Source organism: Macrobrachium rosenbergii, chromosome 32 (genome assembly GCF_040412425.1).
Source record: "Macrobrachium rosenbergii isolate ZJJX-2024 chromosome 32, ASM4041242v1, whole genome shotgun sequence".
NCBI classification, from domain to species: domain Eukaryota; kingdom Metazoa; phylum Arthropoda; class Malacostraca; order Decapoda; family Palaemonidae; genus Macrobrachium; species Macrobrachium rosenbergii.
Window position 1 is genome coordinate 13240198 of NC_089772.1, and position 26447 is coordinate 13266644.

Consider the following 26447-nt stretch of genomic DNA (forward strand, 5'->3'; position numbering starts at 1 on the left):
AGATCTAACTTACTATCATTATTCCTTGTTGGTGTAGCATATTCAATATTGCTAACTGATTATGATTCCAGTAACTCAATCAAGACAACTTCATTACCATTCTAATTGGGCTGAAGTCATCCCGGAAATGTTATAAATTTTTATAGCTACAATGTTAATGCTTTGGAATATACCAACTTCTCAATAAAGCATTAAATATTGTTAGTTTTTTAAAAGAGGCTGTGCCTATGCAGTAAGCTTCTGCATTATGTAAAAATTCTAGGGAAAACTGACAATTATCTTAATGTATCATGTTTTATGGTAAGGAGACGATAGAAAAAAAAAAAAACATTCCATGTCTCGTTCAAATTTGCTAACGACTGTACATATAAATCTCGAACACAGAGATAATTTAATTCAAAGATAACAAGAACTCCTGGGAAAAAAGTCAGGTTTTCGAAGATGGATGTCTAGTAATGCATTATTATCCACACGGCAGGAGTAGCAAAGGCGAGGCGTTGTGGGCGCCGCAATACAAATTAAAGAAAGACTCCTCTAGAAAGCTGGCTTTTATTTCTGTCGTGCTTGCTATTATCTCTTTATTATTTGATAATATTAATCATAATGGGAGTATGATGCAGAAGGACATAGGGAAACGTGAGAAGCAATACAGAACGAAACCTCATCCTGAAGGGTTGTATACTCCCCACAATCCATAACAAAACCAAAACAGTTCATTTTTCACGTCGCTTTTGTTAGTAAATAAAACGGGACCAGCGGCTTGCGAGTGACGCACGCATGCGACCTCCATTCACGGATCCTTTGCCCCATTAAAGGAAAGAAGAAGATGGCGATAATGAACTCATTCAGTGGCAAAACTGTGGAAAACTCGAGCTGATTCGCTTTCGTGGAGAGAGCGACAGAAGACAAGGGCTGCTTCTTCTTCTTCTTCTTCTTTGAACGCGGAACGAAAATCCTCCTTTTTCCTACCCGTGAGGAAAACTTTTCTCTACCCGTGAGGAAAATTGAGCCGACGAAGTTTTCCATCCTCGACTCACGCGTAATTTGAGGAGCCATGCCCAAGAAAAAGACAGGTAAATAGTGAAGAAGCAGGTAATGATCTTGTCACTTTGTACCGGTGCGCTGCTACACCGCCTTTCCTCTCAATGGTTTCTCTTGGAGTGGCCAGAAGCCTCGGGGTTAATTCTTTTAATTATCTCGCTAAATAAACGCATTTCCGACTGCTTTTCTGACTGTAATGGTGCTTGCTTATCCAATCCTTTACCTAATATTATTACCAGCTATGTAATGCTGTCATTTTACTTTGGGTTATTCATCTTAAATGCGAACCCCGTCATTTTTCCGACGGGTTAAATGTCAAGTTTGTTACGCAGTTCTTGTCGCAAACTACTTATTCTTATTTGGGGGGGTGTTTTCCATCCCCCCCTTAAGATATATCTAATAATTATCCCCGGGGGGGATCCTTGAGGGAAACCAGAGTTTATGGATAGGGGTTAAACCAAAGGCGAGTGTATGGCACTGCTCGGAAAGATGAGAAATGCATATAATAATTTAATAAGTTTGAAATACATATATAGCTGTCGTGAAAATGTACCGAGGATTATTGCAAGGGTAGATTCTGAAACGACCTTTTTAAACTAACCTAATGTAGGATGCCGGGTTCTCATGTGTCGTAGGGTAGCATAAAAATCGTACGGTAATTTATGGAGATGTATCTTAATGTAACCGTCCGTAATGTAACCTAATTGGATGATGTTTGTTTCCTGTCCGAACATCCATCGAGTACTCTGTACCATCAAGTACTTTGGTTCTGGTCATTTCGGCCATAAGTCGTTTAGGCCATAACATCCAAAATAACATAAGATGTTATGTGTTTGGTTATTAACGTCCTTATTTTATGTTTTTATGCACCCCCAAGGGGCTGGTACTAAACACGGCGCCCATTTTGCATGTAAACGTGCTTACGGCCTGAGGTTTGGAAGCTTTATAATGATTTCTGGTTGAAATTTTGAATTAGCAAGAAAACTGTCGAAAAAATATCTTTGTCATGTGGAGTTGGAGTTCGGACCAGGAGCGAACTTTTACCGCCTAATTTATTAGGGGTGCTGGGTCCCCAACTGGCCTGAGTCGTAACTGGCAAGGGTTACCCCTCTTTCCCCACATCTTTGCACAGAGCACATTCCTTACCAGCAATTGATGCTTTCAGCCAAGGTTTGCCTTGAGAAGAAAAATTGATCAGTAAGTGATCTTACTTCCAGGTGGATTAAGAGCCATTTGACATCTGTAGCTTAATATGGAATATATCACTTAAGATCTCCATCAGCACTTCTTACAAAGAAACCATTGTCAAACTGAAGGCGACATTCATGAATCCTGGAAGGGGTCAGAAAACATTCGGGTACCTTACCATAAGAATTTCGTAAGTTTTAAGTGGTTGAAAACTGTAGATAATCCTAGTGTAACATGAAAGCAAAAAAAGTTTCCTCAAGCATGGTAGAATTAAGCACGAGCTCAAAGTGCCTATTGCCTTCTAAGTTTGGCTAGTGTCCAAGGGCCACTGCAACACAACAATAACGATGGACATAGGAAATGAGGGTTTTCATATTTGTATTTAAATATATACTAATCTTATTATTCACTGGCCCAGTACAGTACAAGCAATATCAAAATGAACATACTATCTTCAGATGTTTTCAGTAACATTGTACAGTATATATAATACTTGTTGTGAAAAACTAGTTTTAGTATTTAAAAACTAGATTTTTATGCTAGTATTTATTTGTTCCTGTGCGAATATAAACCTGAGTCTTTTATGTAGAAGTGACCCTCAGCTTGAGCTGAATTGATCATTAAAACTTGGTTAACGAGGTAGTTAATGTGAGGTGGGTTAATTGCGGTAATCCTCCACTCACCTGCTGCTGTTATCAGGTACTTTTTCTTTGGCTGCTGTCGAGTTACGACATCCTGCTGCGCTCTGACTTTCCATGAGGTTGAAACATTTTTCATCTTTGTTATTATACGCATGATATATTTTTTGATCAACATGGATTGGACAAGGAAAGTGATCAGTGGAAGGTGTGAGGATATAACCTATTGTTTGGCCACTTTGATGACCTTAGTGTTCTTGTGTAACTAGTTTTGTTATTCTGCATTGGTGCTAGGAGTGCGCTGGCCGTTCTCCTTTACATAGGAGAGATTTGGCAGCAGTGGAAAAAGGCCAAAAAATGTTCACCAGTTTCTTTGAAGGGGATTATTCTGTCTTCGACACCACCAAACATTCAGCACATGGTACACTGAGGGGTTTTGACTATCACTGTTGGTCTTGCCACTGTTTCTGTTAAGACTGCGGAACCTCTGGTGGTGAGTGTCTTAAATGTTGGGATATCCCCTCATTATGAGTACAGGCCTTGCTCCCTATGTGTGTCTTGGTGAGAATAAGACTAATGAGAAAAAGAAGAAGAAGAGGTCTAGACTTCTCAGAAGTTTTTGGACTTTGAGTGAGTACCCTCCTTCTTCAGGGGTTGGGGACAGCATTTGCTCACCTGCGCTGGGGACATTTGCTGTAGGTAGGGTTGACATAGGGTTCTTTGTGCATGCTGATGAACCAATGTCTTTCTTTTTACTTCTGGAACATGAGGATTGTAACAAAATTTCCCTGTTCATATTACTGTTGAGGTAGGCAGAGGTGAGTCGAGTGATGCTTCCTGCCTTGACCATTCTTCTGTGGTAGCCAGGTAGAGTAGGACTTGGGATAGGAGTGTCTCCCCTTCTTCCTTCTCGTCATTTCTGAGCTTATTCCCATGTTCTGCTTTTTCTTCCTTCACACAGGGTTCTTTGAGCATTCTCAAGAATAAGTATCTTCCTGTTTACTTCTAAAACATGAGGACTGTCCCAAACTCATCCCCTTTTCATGCTACTGACAAGGTAGACAGATGAATCGAGTGATGCTTCTTACCTCAAGCTTTCTCCTATCGTAGCCAAGTACAGTAGAGTGGGACTGTGGATGGGGTAAGGTGAAGTAACACAGTTGTGTATCTTCTCCCTCCTCCTAATTGCCATGCTTATCCTCATCTTTTTCTGTTACTTCTTCCTTCCTAGGGAAGAAGTTGTAGTCTTGGAAGCCCTCTCACGAGAACTTGTGTATGACTTTGAATGGGCTTCCTTCTTCAGGGGTTGATGATCGTATTTGCTCACCTCTGAGTGGGATGTCTGCCACAAAAGGTGATGGTTTGTATTCCCAAAGGAAAAGTGCTCAGTGATGGCAGATAGGTGGAAGGTTCCCCTCATTCACCCACCTACTACCAGTTAACTACCTTGTTGCCAGTTCAGTAATCAATTCCAGCTCACACAGAGAAGCACTCCTACAGAAGGTTCTGGTTTGTATAAATAGGGAAAGTACAAATTACTTTATTAATTTGATCTTTTAACAACGTGACAAATAAATATTGTTCTTACTTTTCAGCTGTTTCTAACAATAGCAGCTTGACTGGGGACTTTAAACCAGGTACCGGAGGCTCTCCGGATTCCCCAAACAACCCCAAAAAGAAGAGACGGACTTCAAACACGCCTGCATCTGTACAAGGTCCCCCATCTACTCCGCCCAGTCATGAATTGGTTCCGCCCCCTCTCTCAGGTATGTTTAAATTTCATGTTTCAGGTTTTGTTTTAGACTACAGTATTGTGATTGTAATCTTTTATTCCTCTAACACAGATGCATGTGTCTGTAAAAATTCATTATTCTTGTTCGAGAAAGTTATTCATTCCATCTATAAATGTACTGCTAAATCATTTTTGTTCATATTCTGGTGATAAGCGTTGATGGAGCTAAGGATGAATTTACTGGTGGGGTGTACGAATGGTGTGTACAGCACCAAGAATGAGTCATAGCTGTAGTAATCATGTGAATGTGGCTGATTGCCAGAATGGCTATTATGCTGTAGTTCAGGGTTGCCCACTTAATTTTTTTAGGTGGGCCATTTTATACGAGATGAAAAAGTTAATCAGGTCACCCTTACATTTTAGACTGAAGTAATGTAGGCCAGGGAGTAGAATTTAATATTCTTGTGATCAGTTTGGAAGCTTTTTAATGAAAATCTATTAATATACTCGGTTCATATAGAATACTTAAATCTTATCACTTTTATGCCTTTGTTGTACTCACCTCATGCCTTTGTCATCATAATCAGAAAGTTGATTGTGTGTTGTGCTCAAGTAGTCCCTAACTACAGCTGTTTAATGTAATCCACAAGATGATGATATAGTTTGCTGTAGGCAGTAGATACTGTATTTTTTGCTGTTAAAGATGCACTGGTGTTGAGAATGCACCTCCCTTTGAGTAGATAAAGTTTTGAAAATAAAATCATAACCAGTGTAGAGAAAAGTGGAACGTACCTCCAAGTATATTGCAGAAAATTCACTAATTCACAGATTTTTTTGTAGAACAATCTTCACTACAGTAATTACTTTCATGACTAAATACATTTTGTATGATAAGAAAATGATTTACTAATTTCCAAATATTAATATTAATGTAAACAGCAAAATATCAGTAAATTGTGTTTTTTTTTTTCAATACGTATATTTAAATATTTAGGTACAGTACTTAACTCGACTTGTGAATTCCCAGTGTTTCCCTATATACTCTAAAAAGAAAATAGGACTGGTTGAATACTGTATGAGAGAAAATGGCTGTGCCTGAATATATTTGGGACTTTAGTTTTTTTCACGTAGCTGTAAGCCATATATTTTTAAGGTTCAAATGTTGTAAGGTGACTTTGAAATTATATTAAAGTGTTTTAGGATGATAGTTTAAGGTATATTTGGTGTTTGAGCTATTAAAGTAGGCAGTTATAAGAGTTTTAGTTTGAGGTACATTTGGTGCTGGAACTATTAAAATAGGCAGTCATAAGCATTTTTAGAGGGGTGGGTTCCAACTTATCGCTGGTTTCAGCTTATCACGGGTTGTTGTGAAAACCGGGGTTCGATTGTTATCTGTCCCAACCATTTTTTACTATTACAGTAATTCCTAGATTATCCAATTTCACCTTATCCAAAGCTTGACATTATCTAGATGCAACTGGACCTCAGGGACTAAAGATATGTATATGTTACATATATAAATATAAAAAAAATAAAAAATTGCTCTTCGATGGTCGGCAAAACTGCACAGGTCCGAGGAAATGTTGGTAACACTTCCTATATTCAGACAGGGTGAGAAAGGCTTGAAGAACCGGGGGAGTGGTTGGGAGGCCAGGGAAAGTTTCTAGGGGGGAGTTGGGAGGCTGGGTGCCATGGGAGGGAGAGGCAGTGAGGTTGTTTACAGGAATAAACACACACAGAAGGAGGGGTTGTTATGGACGGTGGGTGTCTGGGAAAGGAGTTTCGTGAGCTGGGAGTTGGTGTTGCAGCACAGCAAGTGGGGTGGGGGATGAAAGTTTCAGTCTGTTTCTTAAAAAATTCATTGTACTTTTAATAACTTGACATCTAAATTATATACCTGGTAGCTAGCCTTGCTTACCCCACATAGCACCTGTATTCCTATTGGCTCCAACAACTTGCATCGCTCTGCACATGACAGCCATCAGCTTACATGCCTTCTGATCTAACGAGTATCCCACCAGCTCACCATGCTTCCCTTGAGTACTTTTATTACTTCTGTGACAGTGGTTGAGAAGCATACTTCCCTGTTCTAGCTGTCGTTATGCCCCTTGGAATACTTTTATCTTCTGGGGACTTATGCAAGTCATCTCACTCCTTTGAATTTAGTAACATTGTTTTGACAGAAATATTCATGTTGCTCACTTCTCAATTGGATCTAGCTGTTTAACAGGTTTTAATGATTTCCCAACTCTGGGTCTAGTTTCCACTAATACTTGTCCACCTGAGTTTAGTGCACCAGCTGCCTTTTTCATTATTCAAGTACTTTGTATTGTTTAAGGCCTTAGTACTATTGGCTCACACAGCTCTTCAGTTAACGGGTGTCCAGATTCTTCATTGAAATGCTTACATGTCCATGGTATTTCTGATGTGTTGCCTAATGCCCATGGGGTTCCCATCTCTAAATATGAGCTGTGCACATGGGTCACCTGTACTTAGTGACATGTTTCTACTGCTATTTCAATTGATTTTAGATGACAAATGTTCTGGTTCTTCGTCAAGAAGTTTACTTTTTTTACGGCATATCTGTTGTCTTAGTGCATGCTTGTGGGACTCCCATCTCGGAATCTTCTAGCTGTCCACATTACAGACCGTAACCAGTGATGTGCTCACCTAGCTTTAACCTGCCTCTTTTATGCTGAGCAGTGCAACCATGAGTGACGTTGTTTTAGACTTTTCTTTAGAAAGTCTTATGCCTGGCTCAAATTGCATCTCCTTCGTGCTCCATGATTATGCAGTTTTGACACTCCTTAGTTTGAGTGTTCTGAAGCCAAACATATCTTGGTCAAAAAAAATGCTACTGTTAAAGACTGGCCTCAGTTCTTGCTGTGGATTTTACTGCTATTGGTGTTGCTGACTTTTACTCTTGATTCTTGACGCTATTGCACTACATAATCTAGACACTTCCTTCATTTGAAAGGAGTGTCAGTCCTCTCCAGTTGTGGTTGAAGTTCATGCTGTTCCAGGTAGGAAACCGTTCCCATGAAGGGCAACTCATGTTGTTACTGCTACCAAGATGATGGGGTTTGGTGTGGCTCTTGCGAAGACGCATGTTGAGAATAGTGAGGAAGAGGAGTTCTGCATTCCTTAGCAAGGTGATGCTTTGTTTACTAAAGCTTTGAGGTGGATTTGTGACATTTTGAACTTGGAGAGAGAACTGAAGCATCCAGTAGTGCTATCTACTGCATAACCTGGAGTTGGTATGGAGCTGGAAGAGCCCACTGCTGGTTTTGAGCTCCTCTTGTACGAGCAATAGCCACAGCATTGGACATGTTACAAACCTTGTGGAAGGCGAAAGAGCTTGAGTAAACCATTTTAAGTTTCTAAGAGGCTTTATCCTTAACAATATCCTTAACATATTGTTATTTCTAAGAGCTCTTTTGGATCTGTCATCCTTAAGCAAACAAATTGAAATCCTCAGTGACCCAGCCTCCAACTTGGATAGCAATTTGAGCATAATATGATCAGTGGGATTATTATGAGTAAGTAGAGTTATGAGTCGGATATTGAATGGATTACTGTAGGGCCAGGTGGTGCTAGTGTAGTAAGAGTGCTTTTCTTTTGTGAACCAAAGACGAAGATTGGGATCATCGCAGACCATGATGTGGTCATAATATGATTGGTTAGGTTCTATGAAAACCAGAGTTTGTTTAAAATTTAGTTGTTTTTAGGTGAATTGGTTAGTTGAAGATTGGGATTGTGAGGGCAACGTACACATTTACATATATCCATGTCTTCATTAACTGTTTACTATCTATGGATCTGAAGCAAAATGATAGTTAAAATGTAGACGACCATTCTAAGACATTCAAGTTGAGGTATGGCATCCTAGATTAGATTATGTCACTTGATCATATAATTCAAAACATTTTTTCTTTTACGTAACAAAGGTGCATTGTCATGAAATGGCTTTGCGCGCAAAATGCAACTTACCAGCTTCACCCAAATATGAATTGAAACTGGTTGGTTGTGCTGTAATTGTGGTACTGATTGCTAGGTTTGTAATGATGGATGTAATGGCATGATATCTTTAAGATATATCAATTCTGTGTCATGAAAGGTAATTTTGATCATAGCATTTCATAGTTCCTGCACAGTCAATATTGCATTTGGTGTGAAAGGTTGTATTTGAACTGTTTTAGGTGTTTTGCCGATGTTACATTTAGATTCTGAGATGCCTTGTTAAAGGCAGCAAGTGATTGGTTCAGTGTATTTAAGTATGTTTATTATTATTATTATTATTATTATTATTATTATTATTATTATTATTATTATTATTATTATTGTTGTTATTATCATCATCATCGCTGTATATGCTTTTGACTTCCACAGGCATAACTTCTCTATTTTATAAAATAGTGCATGTTTTTGTTTTGTCTTGTACTTACTGTAAAATTTTCCTAATGAGTAAACAAATCTGATTGTGTTGAAATTGGTTTTCTTTTTATTAAACAGCTTTTCATTCTGTTGAGGGTCCATTCTGTAAGTATTTTCCGTGGTTGAGTTTGTTATTAGAATTTGTTTGCTTATGTTCTTGTTTTTGTTTTTTGTGAATGTTATTACTTGGTTTATAGACCTTGTTACTTTGCTAAGTGTTAATCTGTCATTTACTGGGAAATCTGAATACTCCAAATGGATGAAATTATGCCTGGATGACAAGTAAGGATTAACGAATGAGAATGAACGACCTCTGAGGTATGGGACACCACCAGTGTAGTCTGCACTGGATTCATTACTTTTGCTGTCTGCTTACAATCCAGATGCTGACAGTTGATGTTAAAGGCTCAGCCATGCTGTATAATTTGTTTACTTTCACGGCAGTTGAGATCAATTTTTGATGCTGGCTTTCGTAGGGAAATTGATGCCATTTTGCTTGACAGTAACTGTGAAGTTTTGTTAGGAGCTTGGCTATTTTTTTTATCAGCATTTGGTCAGTGCTGAGGAGAGAATACCTTAAACAATCCAGAGATGGTAAGATTCAGAGTTTTGGAGGAAGAAAAAACTCTTGAGATTTAAGTAGTTGTGTTTGCCCATGATTATAATTTTTTGGTTGGCTCAAAGAATATACTTTACAGATTTTTGTGACTTTGTCCATGTTTAACTTTGCTTGGCTTTATATCCAGAGGTAGGCTTCATGTTCATTAACATGCTAGTTCCATTATCCTTAGTAGTATACTGAGCAAAAGTTCAATAAAAGATAAAAACTTCAGCAATCTAAACAGAGATGCCATTTCAGCATGTCCAAAGCACTTGTCAGTCTCGAGTTGGTCTCTTCAAAGGAACTAGATAAAGAAAACCGAATCTTCGACTGAAGACGGTTTAAGCGCCTGTATCATAAAAAACCAGAGGCCCCGGCAGACTTAAAGGGAGCTGTGTGTGGCCGAGTATGAGAAAACTTATGAAACGTGCTCTAATTGAAGGAGAAAGCTTGGGTTCTCTTTCTCCAAAAGTGCACCGAAATACTGTACTCGAAGACAACCGAGACCTATTCTTTACGTGGCCTCTTTCCTCAAGTAAATGAGGACACAGCGAAGTGCAAGTGCTCCAGCAAATGCCAATCAAACCGAAGGAGATTCCTCCAGTTAAAACTTTTTCCGCCAGAGGGCGACAGTGGGTGACAGGAGGCAACAGCTGGCAACATGAGGCAACAGCTGGTGACACGAGAGGACAGTAGCCGAGTACCTGCATCACATCCGCGACTCAATGAAAGGGAGACTGGGAAAAGCAGCCTGAAGTGACTCAGTTGAGTCGGCTGCGCAAAAGAAAACAGGAAATGTTGGGTGGCGGGAGAAAGAGGAATTACAACGGCTCTCTGCCTTGTCCGAAAGTGAGTCGGCAGACTTGAGAGCATTCCCAAACGACACATCCTTAGAAGCCTAAGTAACTAGAATAATATATAGCTTGGAAATAACAGAAGATATTGCAACTATGGTAGGTTTGGAATGAGAAATGTTAATCGAGGCAGAAGTAAGAGATTCGCTGATAGCTGAAGAAAAGGCATTAAAGAACAAACAAATGTATTTCGATGGAGAAGGGGGAATAGGCTAGCAGACAAGGATTTAGAATGAGCAAAAGATGAGATTGGTTAAACAATCGACTGAGTCGACATAAGACCAGAACAAGTACAACTCACTACAGCACAATATTATTATTAATACTGTCTGTAGGTAAATAATTTGTCCTACCGGTGCTACAACCTCATACTAGGTGCTGATGACAGCAGAAGTTGCATATGAAGCCAGGATTAATGTTTACCAAAACGATCTTTCGGCTAATGCATTATACGAGACTCAGAGTGTGAAAAACGGAGAGGTTGGTGATGGAGAGTACAGAACCATATCGCCCTGAGCAGCGACTGCATTCCCTGGCAGTGGACTTCTCCAGCTGTCCCAGGCCAGTCCTAGGCTCAGGGTACAGGCGGGTGAGAGCAACGACACCTTACCTCTTATAGGGGAATGTGAAAAAGATCGCACACTATGGGGAGAACCGGGACCGATTCCCTAACCAATTTAGACAAACCTTGTACTGACCAAAATAAGGTTTTTGTCCTGTTCTAACTTGTCAGTACGCTTTCCCTGAACCAAAAGAGGAGTGGAAGGCGGAGCTGAAGAGGAAGTCTTGGTACTAACTAAAGCATTAATAGAGGAAAAGCTTAGACTGAGTATGAATAACTACAGATAATGACCTAGAGATGGGGAAGAAATCACAGGTTGGTGACCTGACCTAACTAGTTGCTTTCGCAATCTATCTGCTTACACTCTCTTCCTATACTAATGAACTTAAGCAGAAAGTCCTTCAAAAATCCCCACTTCCTCACATCCATTTTCAAGATCACACTTTCATACTATTGCAGCCAGTATAAACAGTGTGTATCTCCTACAGAATCAACATTCTGCTAACACAGTAATCATTCATACGGAGCCTGAAATTCTTAGCCTTGATTCCAGCAGAAGGCATCGTAGGAAAAATAAATATACAGTACCGTGATAGCAGCAAATAGCCATGAATTACCAACTAGCACCTATACACAATGGCGACATGTAGAATTCTGACAAGAGCTAAAACATTCAAAACACACCTGATGGAGAACAGGTGTACTAGACAGTCTTCTGGGTAGCCATTCGATCTTTTTTCTTAATGCTGACTCGCCTATCGGTGCGGAGATATAAGCTATCTTTAACAGTAGGTAAGATTCATCCCAAATAAAGTATTTTACAGAAATGATATGAGGTACAGAGTGAAAAATGTACAAGTAAAGACAATAAAAGACAACACAAATGCACAAGCGGTGCTTTTATATATGCAATATATATAAATAGTTGTCTGTCAGTCATTACGTCTCTTTATACCTATAGGGTAAATGCAGGTAACAGTTCGAAGTTGGTAACACTACCTGTGATAATAAAGTATTTTGTAATACATTGTGTATATAAGTGATGATACAGGGTGGGAAAATGATTGAACAAATGAAGTATTCATGTGCAGTTCAGAAACTACAAAAGTAACTGGAATACTAAGCTTATAGACCATAGATAACAGTTAGCATGAATTGAATCAACCGCCTTCTCCTTCTTAACGGTAAATACCGCTCATTCAGTAACCGGCACTGTTATCCGCAAGTTTCATCATTTTGGAAAGCCTCATTTTCACCATTACTGGCAGATTACACGTCAGTTATGTGGGTCCGTTTGGCTATACAATATCAAAATTATTTCAGATAATTTAGACTATTTTATGTTATTCTGCTACTTGGAGGGCTTCGTTGCTATGTAGCCAATTGGTGTTCGTCAGTATCCCTGAAGTTATGTTCATTAATGTTGAGCTATATTATTTATTTCATGAGTTGTCACAAAGTCATATTGTAATTTTCTTTCATTTGTGAAATTTGTGTATGAATATGTGGACGCTTAGGATGCAGTACAGATTTTTGTTTATTTGTTTTCTTCTCTTGTTGATGTATGTCACTGTGAAAAGCTTCCATATTCCTTTTTTTTGTAAATCTGTGATTTCTTGTTATCAATAATTAGATGTAGATTAAATTATGTAAATGTGATTTTATACATAGCTGATTACATACTTTAACTTTGATAGCTCAGAATGTTCAATTGTGCTGTCAGAGGTACTTCTATTATTTCATTTTCTATAATCTAATAGTAATCTTGTGTGTTCATACAGAGTGCAGACTATTGTATTGGGCATTAGTTCATTAATATTTCAAAGGTCATACTATTTTGAGTGTGTTTTACAAAGGAAAATCATTGTGCCACTTCTCACTCACCTCAGTCTTGTAAAACAGACATGGCTAATGATGATGAACCTGGGCTACCGTTCTGTTATAGAAAAATAAGACTTAAGATGAAAAGGGTGACCGAGGAGCCATTTTTCCTTAGCATCTTGACTCGAAAAGAAGTTGAGAAAGAACTTCATGGTCATCCTGAGCTGCATCACAACTGTCTTGATTACCCTGACAATGGCGATGACATCTTGAAAGGAACCCATACCTTTGCTCAGGACTTGCAATGGACATGTAGATGGAATGGAAACCTTGGTTGATGTTGTAGTTATCACAAGGATTTATTGCAGCAGTTTCATTCCTATTTTCCTGTAACAAACCCCAAGAATGCTGGCAGAAGAAAGGGTTGCATGGGTAACGTCTCCTTGGAGAATATCATCTTTAGGTCTTTCTACATCTGCAGCTAGGAGGACTGAATAATCATGGTCCATAATTTGTAGATTTGTCTACATTCAGTAAATTTTCTATTGTTGATTAATGGGAAGGGTTATGGCCACAATGTGAGTTCTTAAAGCCGCTAATAGGAAGTGTGGTGTGATGGTGATCATCTGGTAACGTTTGAACTTGTCTTTATAATTTTTTATAATGTTGTTTGAAGGCAAGAAATTAGTTTGTGTTTCCATAGGTTGGTTTCTTTTTTGCTGTAGGTAATTCCTTGTAGGATTTCAGCAAGTGTATTAACATGGTCCTAAAAAGTGGGTATGGTTTACATTCTTCCCTCTTACGTTGGTGGTATTTCAGAGTAGCGGAGGTAGGGGACATTTTTGAGATTATCTGTGTTGATTTTATGTGACCAGCTAAACTCTAGGAAAACATATCAGCAGTATTGTTAATAGTTCCTTCTTGTTAAATTTAAAACTTGACAAGACAAATCGAAGGAAATTGGTGAGAATTACTCGAAGATTAGTAACAAAGATTATTCAAAGTTAAGAGTAATAGAAGAAGAAATGGAGTCTTATGTCTTAAAGTTTTCCAGGTGTTTGCAACCAAATGTAAGGACAAGTAGAGACAAAGTGCTAATGATTAGTTAAAGTTGAAATATAAACCACTGTAAACGGTAGGTAGGAGGCTTATGGTGAAGTTAGGAATGTTCTTAATTGTATCAGCTTTGAAAAAAACATTAAGGCTTGGACACGAATGCAAATATTGGCGAGTTAAGCAAAAATCTCAGTTGTATAAATTTTGGAGGAAAGCTTTATGCTTCAGACAAGGTGTGCAGCTGAAATTTATATAAGATAATGATCATAAGGTAGCCTTTTGGTAAAAATGTGGCTTTACTGTGAATATGCTGAACTTTTCAATTAATACTATGAAGAGAAAACAAATGTTTAAAGAAATTTGTCCTATACAACCAGTTCTGGTAAGTAGGCATTCAGTAACTAAACATTCACATTAATTAGTAACTTGCATTGCCATTAGGTAAAATACTGAAAATTGGAAAGGGAAGTAAGTTCAAGTGTTAGGATTCTGAATTCACATGTAAATGATCTTTTGTTACATACTGTAGTAGAATTATTCAGGACCAAGAGCCAAGTGGAATTAGCAGTAAATGATTCACAAGTTGACCTCTGTTTGCACTGCACCAAAGCCATAGAATTCCATATTATGTTTGATCCAGACACTGAAGTAATGATGAAGTGTAGGTTGTCCTTAACTGTTTCACATAATCTTGTGAATTTGTCAAGTGTGAATCGTTTAAAAAAAATATTTACACAGTTACCGGACAGTGAGAGGATTGCCAAGCCAAGATGCCAACCTATCATGGAGTAGCAACAATTAATAAACTCCTACATACCCAACCCCTTTCCCTCCCCCAACTACATTTCCTGTTCTTTATAAGAAAAATCCACAACTACATTTCCTGTTCTTTATAAGAAAAATCCTGTGCTCAGGCCATATGTCAGCAGACGTTCGGGTGTAAAGTTATGTCCGAAATACCCTTAAGTTATAAATATACTAGAATATAGTAGTGTATGTTATCGAGTGAAAATTGAAATCTTAGTGTGTAACATACCGCCATAAAAAAAGAACTCAAAATAATAAGAAAACAAGAAAACAATAAAATTGGTCTAAGATGACCTGTTCTTACCACTGTTGATATTTTTGTTAAAGATGAGACAAACCTCTTGTTTGGGATTTGAATTGCCAACATGTGATTTACCAGGTCAGTATAATGTCCGATAATGCACAGAGGGAATTAAAGGAGTGGAACCAGATATTCTCCTGTATCTACTTGGAATCATCATTACATTATTATTATTATTAATATTTCAGAAGAAGACCCTCTTTCAAACAAGCTTCACTGGACAGTATGGCCATCTGGATGCCATTTGGTTTATATTGTAGTTTCTCAGTCTCTCAAATGAGCTTCTTTGTTGCAGCACGTAAATCATACAACAGCTGTCCGAAGTTCATTTATTCCTTGATGTTTCGATAGAGCGTTTTATCATACTAGAAAGTTGAATGAAGCCATGGGTACATCTATGCCACATTTACACCAGCAAGTGGGCTTACAGAAATTTTTGGCGATTTTCCATTGGTTGTCAAAGTTTTTTTAGGGGGGGGGAGTTTCCTCCAGTTGGCTGGAAACAGAATGGCTCATCTGGGAGAGTCTGGCTCGTGGGCAAAGGCATAGGATTGGTGCTTGAGGCCTGTACTATGAATGCTGCAGAAACATAAACATTGACAGGGAAAATTGAGATTTGGAAAATGTAAGACTATAGAATTTTAAGATTCATGGTCAGAGTACAGTGGGATGATATGAAGAATTTGGTCATGGAGAGATGTTGCATCCAAAGGGTGGAAAATAGACCGAGATCTCCAACAGATCTGGAAGAGTGGACAAGGCCTAAGAAACCTGGGAAAAGGGAGATAGACGAGACATGGACCTGAAGGGGGTTCAGGCAGAAAGAGCACAGGTCAAAGGAGTGTGACGAGAACTTGTTTTATGTCTAGCCTCCTGAAAAAAAGAGATAAAAATTTATGGAAATAAGGAGGTGTGACTGTTTCAGTGATGTTTTTTTTTTTGTTAAATTTTGAACATACTTTAGGAGTTTAATAGATACTGTATATACTGTAGTCTATTTTTCAGTGTATTATTATCATTGTTACTTTGAATGATGTGCTTATCCTAAGCTTATCCTAACTTGTTTGGTTCCAGGTTATGGTGATACAATTGTTGCATCCAATCCCTTTGATGACACGCCACCAGTTTCTGTGTCATCCTCATCAAATATGGGCCCTGGTCCTGGCCCCGGACCAGGGCCTGGAGGTCCAGGTCCCATGAATCATGGACCGATGGGGCCAATGAGTATGCCATATATGGGTGGTATGAATAATATGAACATGAATATGAAGGGTATGGGAATGGGTGGTCCGATGAATGGACCCATGGGGCCAGCTATGAATGGACCAATGGGGCCAGGAGGTCCAATGGGACCTGGTGGTCCCATGAATAGCCCTATGAGTGGACCTATGGGCCCAGGGGGCCCCATGAATAACCCAATGAATGGTCCTATGAATGGGCCGATGTCAGGTCCCATGAACATGAATGGCATGAACGGGATGAACACATCGATGTCCGGCCCTGGGATGCCGATGACTACAATGAGCCAGATGAACAACATGGGAGGAATGAATGGTCCCATGAATCCCATGAACGGCCCTGGCATGAACAACACGCCCGGCATGAACAATGGACAGGGTCCAAACATGGGTCCCAAGCCCATGCCGGTCAGCTCTGGAAAGGTGAGTAAAGACGTAATTTTGTCTTTTTGTTTTCTTTGAGTTCAGCGAACTGAAAGCTGTACAGTATATAAACTTAGTTGTAAGGATATTGCATCTTTTTATTATCTTTATTTTCTGAGACTTCCATGTGGTTTTGAGTGTCCGTTTAGCCGAGAAGTATATTGAGAGGTGTGGTATTTCATAGAGCTGATTAAAGAAATGTGTTAACATCATAATCTTGTATTTCACAGGGTGTAAAAACTGAAAGGTCATAACATAACTGTTTAAAGCATAGTTTTGTGATTTCTTTTTTAAAAAGATGGGTGTGCAGATTTTTCTTAATGTAGGCACATTGCTACGTATTGTATGCTTCTCTCATTATTTTTACAACTGCTTAAAGAATAGTATATTAAAATTTATGATTTTAACCAGTACAGTATAGATGGTACTGTGCTCATGGTGCTACAAGAGGTCCACTTTGTTTTACTGCTTTTTTTGGAAAAGGTGAATGAATTTTGTCACTGGATGTATGGGGCAATTATGATACCATAGGTCCTATGAATTTTTTTTTGCCAAGTTTTGTGCATTCACCATTTTTCCTACACATTTTTACCTAGCATCAAAGAAAGTTAGATTGTAGCATAAAATGAGAGCCATTGTTCAAAAAAATCCTGAAAGTAAACTGTTTTGCATAAACTGTACAATTTTCATATATCACTAGGGATTTCAGAATTCTTTAGATGAAATTAGCTTTCACAGTCACACAAACAAACCCTGGCTTTTTTATGATCTATAATTGAGTCTTAGTCATTTAACCCTTTTATAAGATGCTGGAGATGTATAATGACATCATTTAAATGCCATCCCTGGATATCCACTTGACATCGAATGATGTCATCTTTAAAAAAATGAACTATAAACATTTTAACATTGGGTAATGTTGGGATGACCTTGGAGAATGTTGGGAGCTATTCTAAATATATCTCCTATGTGTGTAAGGTTGTTAAAAGAGAATTGTCCTTAAACCACTCCAAAATAAAAAATCATTAAGAATTTTTCTCGGTCTTCATTATCAGGCACTCAACATTATCTGACACGCCCAGACAAGTGACCAAGGCCCAAATATATAATATATATATAAATTTCAAAAGTGAAAAAACTGCTCATTGATCGTTGGCAATGCTGCACAGCCTGAGGAAAATGTTGGTACGCTGCTTATACTCCTAAACAAACTGACAAAGGTTTTTGTGGGATTGGGGAGGCCTGGAGAAATTTCCAAGGTTGGGGTGGGTCGGATGGCCGGTCCCCATGGGAGAGGAGGGGCAGTAAGGCTGTAAAGAGGAACTCACCCAGAAAACAGGTTGCTTTGGAAGATGGGTGGAGCTGGGACGGGGTCTAGATGCATTGTTGGAGGAGTGAAGAGGGCTAGGTAGAGCTCTGACTTGCTAGAGCTTGTTTTGTTAAGTTTTGTTTTTATACTTACGATTTCTCCCAGTTTTGTTAAAGGATATGTACAGTACTGTAGTGTAACAAAGCAAAATAAAAAGGGGAAGAGTTACGGTAGAGAGAGAGAGAGAGAACAGCAACTGAGGTATATCGTACATTGTAGTCTACAGTATACAGTAGCACACACACTCATTCACTTCATTTGTGTATATTTTATACTATCCTCATTTATATTTCCTCTGTATTTTCTCATTTTTTATTTTTACAACCCAAAATTTAAATGCGGTTGTGTGCATAGGGTATGTACGTACACACACTCACTTGCTGGCAGGTAGTACAAGGCTTCAGTTATATATAGCGCAGTGTGTTGCCGACACTTACAAATTCGCATTTGAAATATTTTTACGGTCACTATAGATGTTATATCAGAGCATTATTGCAGTATATTTTGTTACAATAAGGGGGGAAAAAGATAGATAATTCCCTCTGGCATAAAGTTTTCAGTTTAAAGTGTGATGCTTGTTGTTTATAACCATATTGAGTGTTTACAGTTTGTGGTATTGATGAGGTTAGGTGGGGAAGGGTATGGGACTAACCTTGAACACCCACAGATTTATTTACATGGCCTTGTGTGTGTATATATATATATATTGTACATACAAGTATACAGTATGTCCATAATAATATAATCCGACCAGATTTTTCATGTTCGTCCTCCCCCGGGTGACAGTAGGGGAGACATGAAACCGCCACCCAGCCCCCGCAAACTGGTTTGTCCGCCCCAGGTGAGGGTGGGGTAGGTAGGGGAATGGGAGGATAGGGAAGACATCCACCCTCCTGGTGCAAACCTGTTTGTCCACCCTGGGTAGGGGATTGGGAGGGTAGGGGAGACAGCAGCTATTCATGTGGAACAAACCCACAGGGGCTTCCAAAGAATATGGCGTGCATTAGGAAGAAGCAAGGGGAAATACAGAAGAATAGATACCACTTATTAAAAAAGGAAAAATAAGTTAATAAATAGATAAATAGATAAAAATGTATTAAAATGCGAGGAGAATAGTATTAGGGTAGTAATGCATTGCGTTTTCACTTGAACTTCTCAAGATCCAACTGCACGACATCCTCTGGGAGGCTGTTCCACAGTCCAATGTCGTGAGGAATAAAGGTCCTCTGGAACTGAGAAGTTCGACAGCGAGGCACATCTGGTTGCTCAACGCAGATAAATGAAATCAGGGATCAATTTTGAATTTGAAAGATCTCTGTTGAAATACAACTTATGAAAAAGTGACAGACAAGAGACCATCCCTCACAAACAGTTCCTAACTTTCGTGCAGCATTTGCTGAAACTTACATTAGATGTTTCTCAAAAGTTAGATGTGAGTCAAAACTTACACCTAGAATAGTTCAAGCTTGAGACTCATTTAGCAAAGTTCCATCAACCTGAAGGGGAGGATGGGGTGGGAAATCTGTACAAGATCTGCTAATCAGTAGTATTTTCGTTTTACTGGAGTTCAGCCTCATACCGCACCAAGTGCACCATTGCCTGATCTGGTCCATTTCCCGACTGAGGCTGAGGGCAGCTTCAGTTCTCATAAGTGGGATTTCACTACCCCCACAAGCGATGCATCATCGGCATACTGAACGATCATGTTTAAAATAACAGTGGACCAAGAATGCTGCCATGTTGAACTCCAGACATAACAGTCTTGGTTCACTAAAGATTCCATCCACAGCAACTTGCTGCGCCTGCCTGTAAGGAAATCTTGAAGTAGTCCTAAAACATATCTACCCACTCCAAGATTCTGAATCAAAAGCAGCACTAAAATCAATTTGAATTACTTTGCACTCAAAACCCTTATTGAGGTTCCCTTGCAAATGGCATGTTAAGTCTAAAAGAGCATCACAGGTCCCTGACTGCTTCTTGTATGCATATTGACCATCAACTTACAATCCTTTAGATTTAGCTTTCAACAATGCCAAGTTACCTGTATCTTCAAATGACTGGAAATGAGACAGGCTATCTTTGTTGAGGTTTTCGGAATTGATTTTGTGAACCTTAATTCCTTCTTACAAGAGTTCTTAGACCCATAAAGTCAGCATTGTAATGATTCCATGAAGCTTTGAAAGCAGGAAAAGCTAGACCAAGAACAGATTCCGAATAGACCACTGTTCCTGCAGCCAGTGCCCTTTTGATTTGGGAGGTAGTATGTCAAGAATGGAAGCCTGTATAATTTGGGTAAATCAGTTGTCAATGTATGTTGTTATTATACTGGGATTGGTCAAAGTATTATAGATGTGGAAAAATACTAGAGTAGAGTAGAAATGAAAATAAAAGTTCTGATGAAAGATTAAGTAAGTGGACAGTGTTATTATAGTGTTAGTGTAAATGTTCGTAAAAAATAACATTTATGAGACCAAAGTAAAAATGGGAAAATTATATAATCATATGAGTTAACCTTGAGTTGTAGGTGGGTATTTTGAGTAGAGATACTATTTTATCTTGAAAATATGACACATACACAGTAACTTTTGTGGTATGTAACAGTTTTTAATGTGAAGTGTTATAAGTATAGAGAATTGATTTCATGTCCAACCCTGTCACTGGAAAATCTGGTGTAAAAAAATTGTTGTTGATGACACTATGTTTTATTTTATTTGACTTGTTTGTATGGTTGGTGCTCTTTGTAATTACCATTAGTGCATGCTTTCCATTTAATATTGGCTAAAGTTATTGCCTTTTATTTTTCTTGGTAAGGTTCATCTTTTATATATTGATGACAGTATTTAGTTATTAAGTTTTTTGATGGTTCACTGAATTTCTTGTGTTGACCATTACACTTCTCAGTTGCAGAATGCATGTAAATATTAAGATAACGTATTCTGTCATTGTATATGGTAGAAGTATTCTCTATAAGTTATGGTATTATAAATGGTCTGAGGAAGAAAATTTGTTTCTTGTATATTGAGATTATATCACAAACACATGAATATACTGGAGTTAACACAATGAACTGCATGTGGTAGTGGAATCAGAATTAGAAACTTCATTTTAAGGATCCTTATGTAGCATTCATTTGAAATCCAGATTTCAACCCATTTTTGTAAATTGCATAGGTGGCAATGGCAATGTCTGACCTAGTGATCAGCTCTGCAGCGAGTGATCTAGCCAGTCAAGATGTCGTAAGTATCTAAAGAGGAAAGAGGAGCACTTTCGTGCTAAGCTTGAAAAATGTTTTCCCAGTTAACTAGTTAAAAGGAATAATGTATGCGTTCACTTGTTCGTGGTTGGGCATGACATTTTAGTCAGTAGGTCTCTCCTAAAATATTTTGCTTGTATTATGTTGTATTATACTCTTAACCCCTTTTACTTTATACTTTTTTATAGCATATCATCCCACCCATGATCATGTGAACAACATTATGTAGTATGTGGTACGCTTGAATGTCGTTTTACAGGTCTTCTGATGATCACGTTACTGATAAAAAGAAAATTGTCAGTGTATGTTGCTTGTTTGTGTATGTCCGATAATTTTCTTCTTTTGACAAATAGTCTGACCCTTATATTAATTATATTAGTCAGCATTAATTGGTATTATGATCAGTGCTTGCATTTGACCATTCCCAGACTTAGTTAGATTGTAGAGAGTTGTTATTAATCTGCTGCCAGTTCAGATGGAATTCGTTTGTTTACGAGTAGCTTTTCATGTGGTGCTATTCTGATTTCTATTTCTGCCATCCATGTTTATTACAGTTTTCACGTCTGTTAGCAAAGCTCTGAAGATTTTTTGTATGATATTCAAGGGGTAGATTCTTGGAAGCTTGCATAAGTGTTGTATAATAATGATGAGAGTTTAAACATAAATATATTTACATACTTCTGTATGTATAATCTATGTTGTATTTGCAAATTACTAAACAGATCTATATCTTTTTGGTACTTAATATATGCCTTGAAGGAGAAGATAGATAAATGCAAGGCATTTCATTGTTTAGTATTTTTCACAAGTTCAGGTATTTCATAGTTATAAACAATTTCCTTACTGCTGGCTAATACTTCAGTACTTTGAAAGTCATACCCATGAAGACTTCATATAAAAAATGACAGCACTCCACTATTAGTGTTTGCAAGCTTTCAGACTGACTTTTCTTTGCACAAATCACAAACCTTTTCTTTACTGAATATCTAATGAGGCTAGTAGGTGCTTGAAGTTGGAAAAAGTTCCCAATAGAATGACCCCATTAAGATAAAATGTGTGTTAAACGTACAGTGCAAGGAAAGAATGAAACACAAACACTTGTTCTGGTCTTTTGAGGGAAAACACAGAAGGAGGTCCTCGACTTGAGGCGCGGATCCGTTCCAGTGCCGCGCTGTAAGTTGATATCCGCTGTAAGTCAGTTTTTCACCTTTAACAGCACTTATGATGCATAACTTGATGTTGCATCAAGTTACAGCACCATAAGCACCGTTAACTTGATGCGTATTCTTGCCGTTAGCGCCGTCAGTGGTACTGTAAAATGCCGTTAACGACGCTGGAAGTCGGTGTTGCTGTATGTCGGTGACGCACTATAAGGAAATGCATGACCTATCGATCCACATAGAATATAAGGTCAATAGTTTTGGATATAAGTTAACTTCGTTACTTTTGTGTTCGGTTGCCCAAGGGAAGGTGTCATTATTTTTTAAATAATACATTATACACTCATCAAAAGTACATACCTGTACTGTACTTCAGTTACCACTTTTTGCTGGTGAAGATAGCTATCAGCCTGTGAAACACAACCTGGATGAATCTCTGGTAAAGTACAAATGCCACAAGTTCTTTTCAGTGTACTTAGAGAGAAAAAATAATCACTAAGATTGAAAATAGTGCAAGCTCAGGTACGAACACCAAAGAAAGATTGGTGGATGATCCTAAACTCAAAAACTGGGGAGAACTTAGCTGCTGCTCGGCTGATAGACGCAGATAAAATGTTATAGTTTGATATAGGGTCAGTGAGGGCACCAAACGTGCAAGTGCTGCTGTACTGGGCACAGGAAATGCTGGAATTGGAGGATCCTCCATATGTGAACTGTATAAAACCGAGTAGGAGATACTATGAGGCTTTGAGAAGACAAAGATGTCAGTATTTTTAGTAATGCTGTAAATATGGCGAATTTATTAAATGAATACAGGCAGTGCCCGGTTATCGGCGGGGATTCCGTTCCGACGGTGTGACGATAGGCGAAAATCGCCAGTAACCGAAAATCAGTGATTTTCGGCTCTTTTTCGGCACCCCCGTTAGGTATGTATCGGCGCCAAAACACGATTATTGGTGCCGATAAGCGGAAATCGGCACACATTGGCACCGAAAGTGACCAATTTTCGTCGCCAGACAAGCTCCGAAAACCCGGATCGCCGATAACCGGGTACTGCCTGCTAATTTGTACAGCAAGGAAGATACTTTAGAATATCTTAGTAACCCAATAATATCTAAGAAATGAGTATGAGAGAAGATAGAAACAAAATAGCAAGAAAGGAAATTTCTCACTGTTTATGAGGCATCTGCAAAGCAAAGAAAATCAGTGAAGGATTGGAAACTGCAAAATATTTCATCAGTGGCCACAGCTTGTCAAGTACTTAAAGAAAAGCTATTGAAGGTAGTTTATACCCAAATTGTAATTAATGGAATTTAGGCCAAAATTCAGTTTACATTATACTCTAGCCAGTGGCAAAGGGTGAGTGATGATTTATATACAGAATCGGTATAAGTTTCGTCTCCAATACAGAGTATGCTTCAAAGATGTGGCTCAGCTGAAATGCTAGGACAGGACTGGATTCTTCAAGCTTCGTAGTTTAATGCTGAATAGAGTATGTTTCAGTCTAGGATGATATGAAGAAATACAAGCATATTGGTTATTGAAGATGCCACTGCCTTGATTATTGGTCCCAGATAGGAGCGTTGCTTTCTTCGTTCACTAACAGTGGAGAGCCTATATGCTGCGTGTATGTATCCTGAAGTCGGAGTTTCTTCGAGCAAGGGGTGTATGATGGGTACAGCCAGGTCTTAACCACTTTAGAAGTGGAGCTGATTTATAATGTGGCAGCCTCCTCATACCTTCAGTTCTAGACACAATCATTTTAACCAGTTAGCCATGCTTTCACTGGGTTGATACATGCATCCTGAGTTTTTTTATTTTTGCTTGTTTATGAGAAGCCTTAATGTTTAGGTTCTGTTTCTCACTGTTTTACAAGTATTTGATGGTCAATGTTTGCTGTTGACCCATAAGAACTTCAGAGGTTGGCATAAGCTTGGTATTATCAGCAGCTACAATGGGATTGCATTCAGTCAAGTTGCAAACAGTGGTACCAATGAAAGATTGATTAAAGAAGGATATTTCACTCCAAGGACCTTACTTTTAGTACTGATCAGATTAATATACAAGTATCTAAGGTATCTCAACGGTATTCGCAACGGTTTCCAATCTTCAGCCTTGGAATCGTTTAATTTTAGCGAATGATTGCAGCAGCTACAGTTCAGTATGATATTTAGGTGGTATTTATTGCCTCCTTTCACTAGATATTTTCTTTCACTTGAAAGCAGTGGAAAAGAATTTGTATGGATTTATTCAAAATTAGAATAATTTAGAACAAGGTTATTATACTATACTTGGGCTGCCTTCATCTCATTCCCTTTAGCTGTCATGCATCTCTGTATGACAGGTAGAGGCAGTAAATGATTGTAGCAGGTGACAGAGACTCTCCGTAGTGAGTGGGGTCTCATGTATGTAACAACTGTTTTACTTTAACAGTTACAAAGTACAGTAGTTCTTTTGTATATTTATCCAGCGGTACAGGTTTGCAATAAGCACAAGTGAGAGGGTTGTATCTATTAAACAACATTTTGAAATGCTTTCTTTTATGTCTTGTTTACTTCATATTAGAAGTAAGTGGGATGAGTATGACTTTATTAATTAATCATATCAAGTTTCTTGTTGTTGGTTGTGCATGCAGTGTTCCTTTGCTTTATTGATTGAATGTTGAGAAGTACATTGGCAAGTTTCTGTGGTTTTCCTGTGCAGGCAGTGAATGCATGTAGTGTTGAACTTTTATTGCCATTCCACAGGGCTAACAACAAGTTTATTAAATGGTGATTATTGATTTCCTTTACGATAAAATGATCAAAAGATATGCACTGCAATAAAATTATAAACTTTTCATCTCTCCATTCTGGGTGGTTTTTATCCTCCCTCCTGTACAATTTGAAAGGCCTCTGCTTCATGGGATTACAGTACTGTATTTCTGTACGTAAACTACTGTGGCAAAATGGGTCGGTTATACAAGTGATAAATTGAACAAGACGTATGATGATGATAAGATTAAAGTATGTTTCCCTTTCTGGCATACATTAATTTCCTCCTGTGGCTTTCACTCTTAATTCAGTCAAATTTATTGTATGTCTGTTCATTTAAGCAGTCGATCAGTACTGTAGATCTAGCAGATTGTGGTGGGTTGCTGCTGAGCATAGAGCCGGCAGGCTCATCTCAAGAGGCCACCCCATTCTAAGGTGAATTATATATATGTATATATAAAAATAGGCACAATCTGGTAAAACCCTTCAATAGTAAATTATGTACGTGGTAGTTGGTTGTGTTCGGTCACAGCCTGTGTGAAATTGTGTCATTAATATCTTTGCTCTGCTTCATTTTCCACAAAGCTCCACACATCTCCACCCTCCCTATCCCTTATCCAAGTAGGTCTGGGTGATCCAACTTTTCTGATACACACAGGAGCCCAGCTGACACTAACACATACTATTCTTTTGTAGGGTTGTGTGATGGGCTTGTTCAAGCCATCTCTATCTTCATTTTTTCATCATTTCATCATTTGTTATCTCTCATTTCTCAAATGAACAATATATATATATATATTTATATATATATATATATAAACTTTATCACTTACACAATTATTCTGTGTAATAATACAATTAATAACAGGAACTCATCTAAACTGGATAGTATCTAGCAGAGATATTTATTCAGGAAAAGTTATAAGCTTTCCAGGAGTAACAGTCCTCATTGTCTTGGGAAGCTTTGTAAATTTTCCTGAATGAATATCTCCACGAGATACCATCCAGTTTAAATGAGGTCCTGTTATTAATATGCAGATCTGCTTCCAACGGATATTACTCCACCGATAGTGACATCACAGGCATTGAGCTTTGTCGTGATGTTTACTGTATATTTTTCCTGGGAGAATGCAAAAGTATATTTTTACATGAAAAATAGGGGGTCGTCTTATACGCCGAGTCGCCTTATACGCCAGCTGCAGTAGCTGTTGCCTTC

The 26447-nt window shown here is 38.4% G+C and overlaps 1 protein-coding gene across 7 annotated transcripts in view; it reads left to right on the forward strand.

Moving 5' to 3' along the window:
• The first annotated feature begins 670 nt into the window (after window positions 1-670).
• The window catches only part of LOC136855717 (protein pygopus-like), a 34687-nt gene continuing 8910 nt past the window's right edge, over window positions 671-26447 (forward strand). For 2 of the 7 annotated variants that reach the window (XM_067133041.1, XM_067133042.1), the window contains exons 1-5: window positions 671-1073; window positions 4463-4633; window positions 9112-9138; window positions 16110-16696; window positions 21236-21301. In XM_067133041.1, coding sequence (XP_066989142.1) covers window positions 1055-1073; window positions 4463-4633; window positions 9112-9138; window positions 16110-16696; window positions 21236-21301 — 870 coding nt within the window. In that variant the 5' untranslated portion in view covers window positions 671-1054. The remainder of the gene's footprint in view (window positions 1074-4462; window positions 4634-9111; window positions 9139-16109; window positions 16697-21235; window positions 21302-26447) is intronic. The other 5 variants (XM_067133044.1, XM_067133045.1, XM_067133043.1 and 2 more) reach the window with 4 other exon arrangements.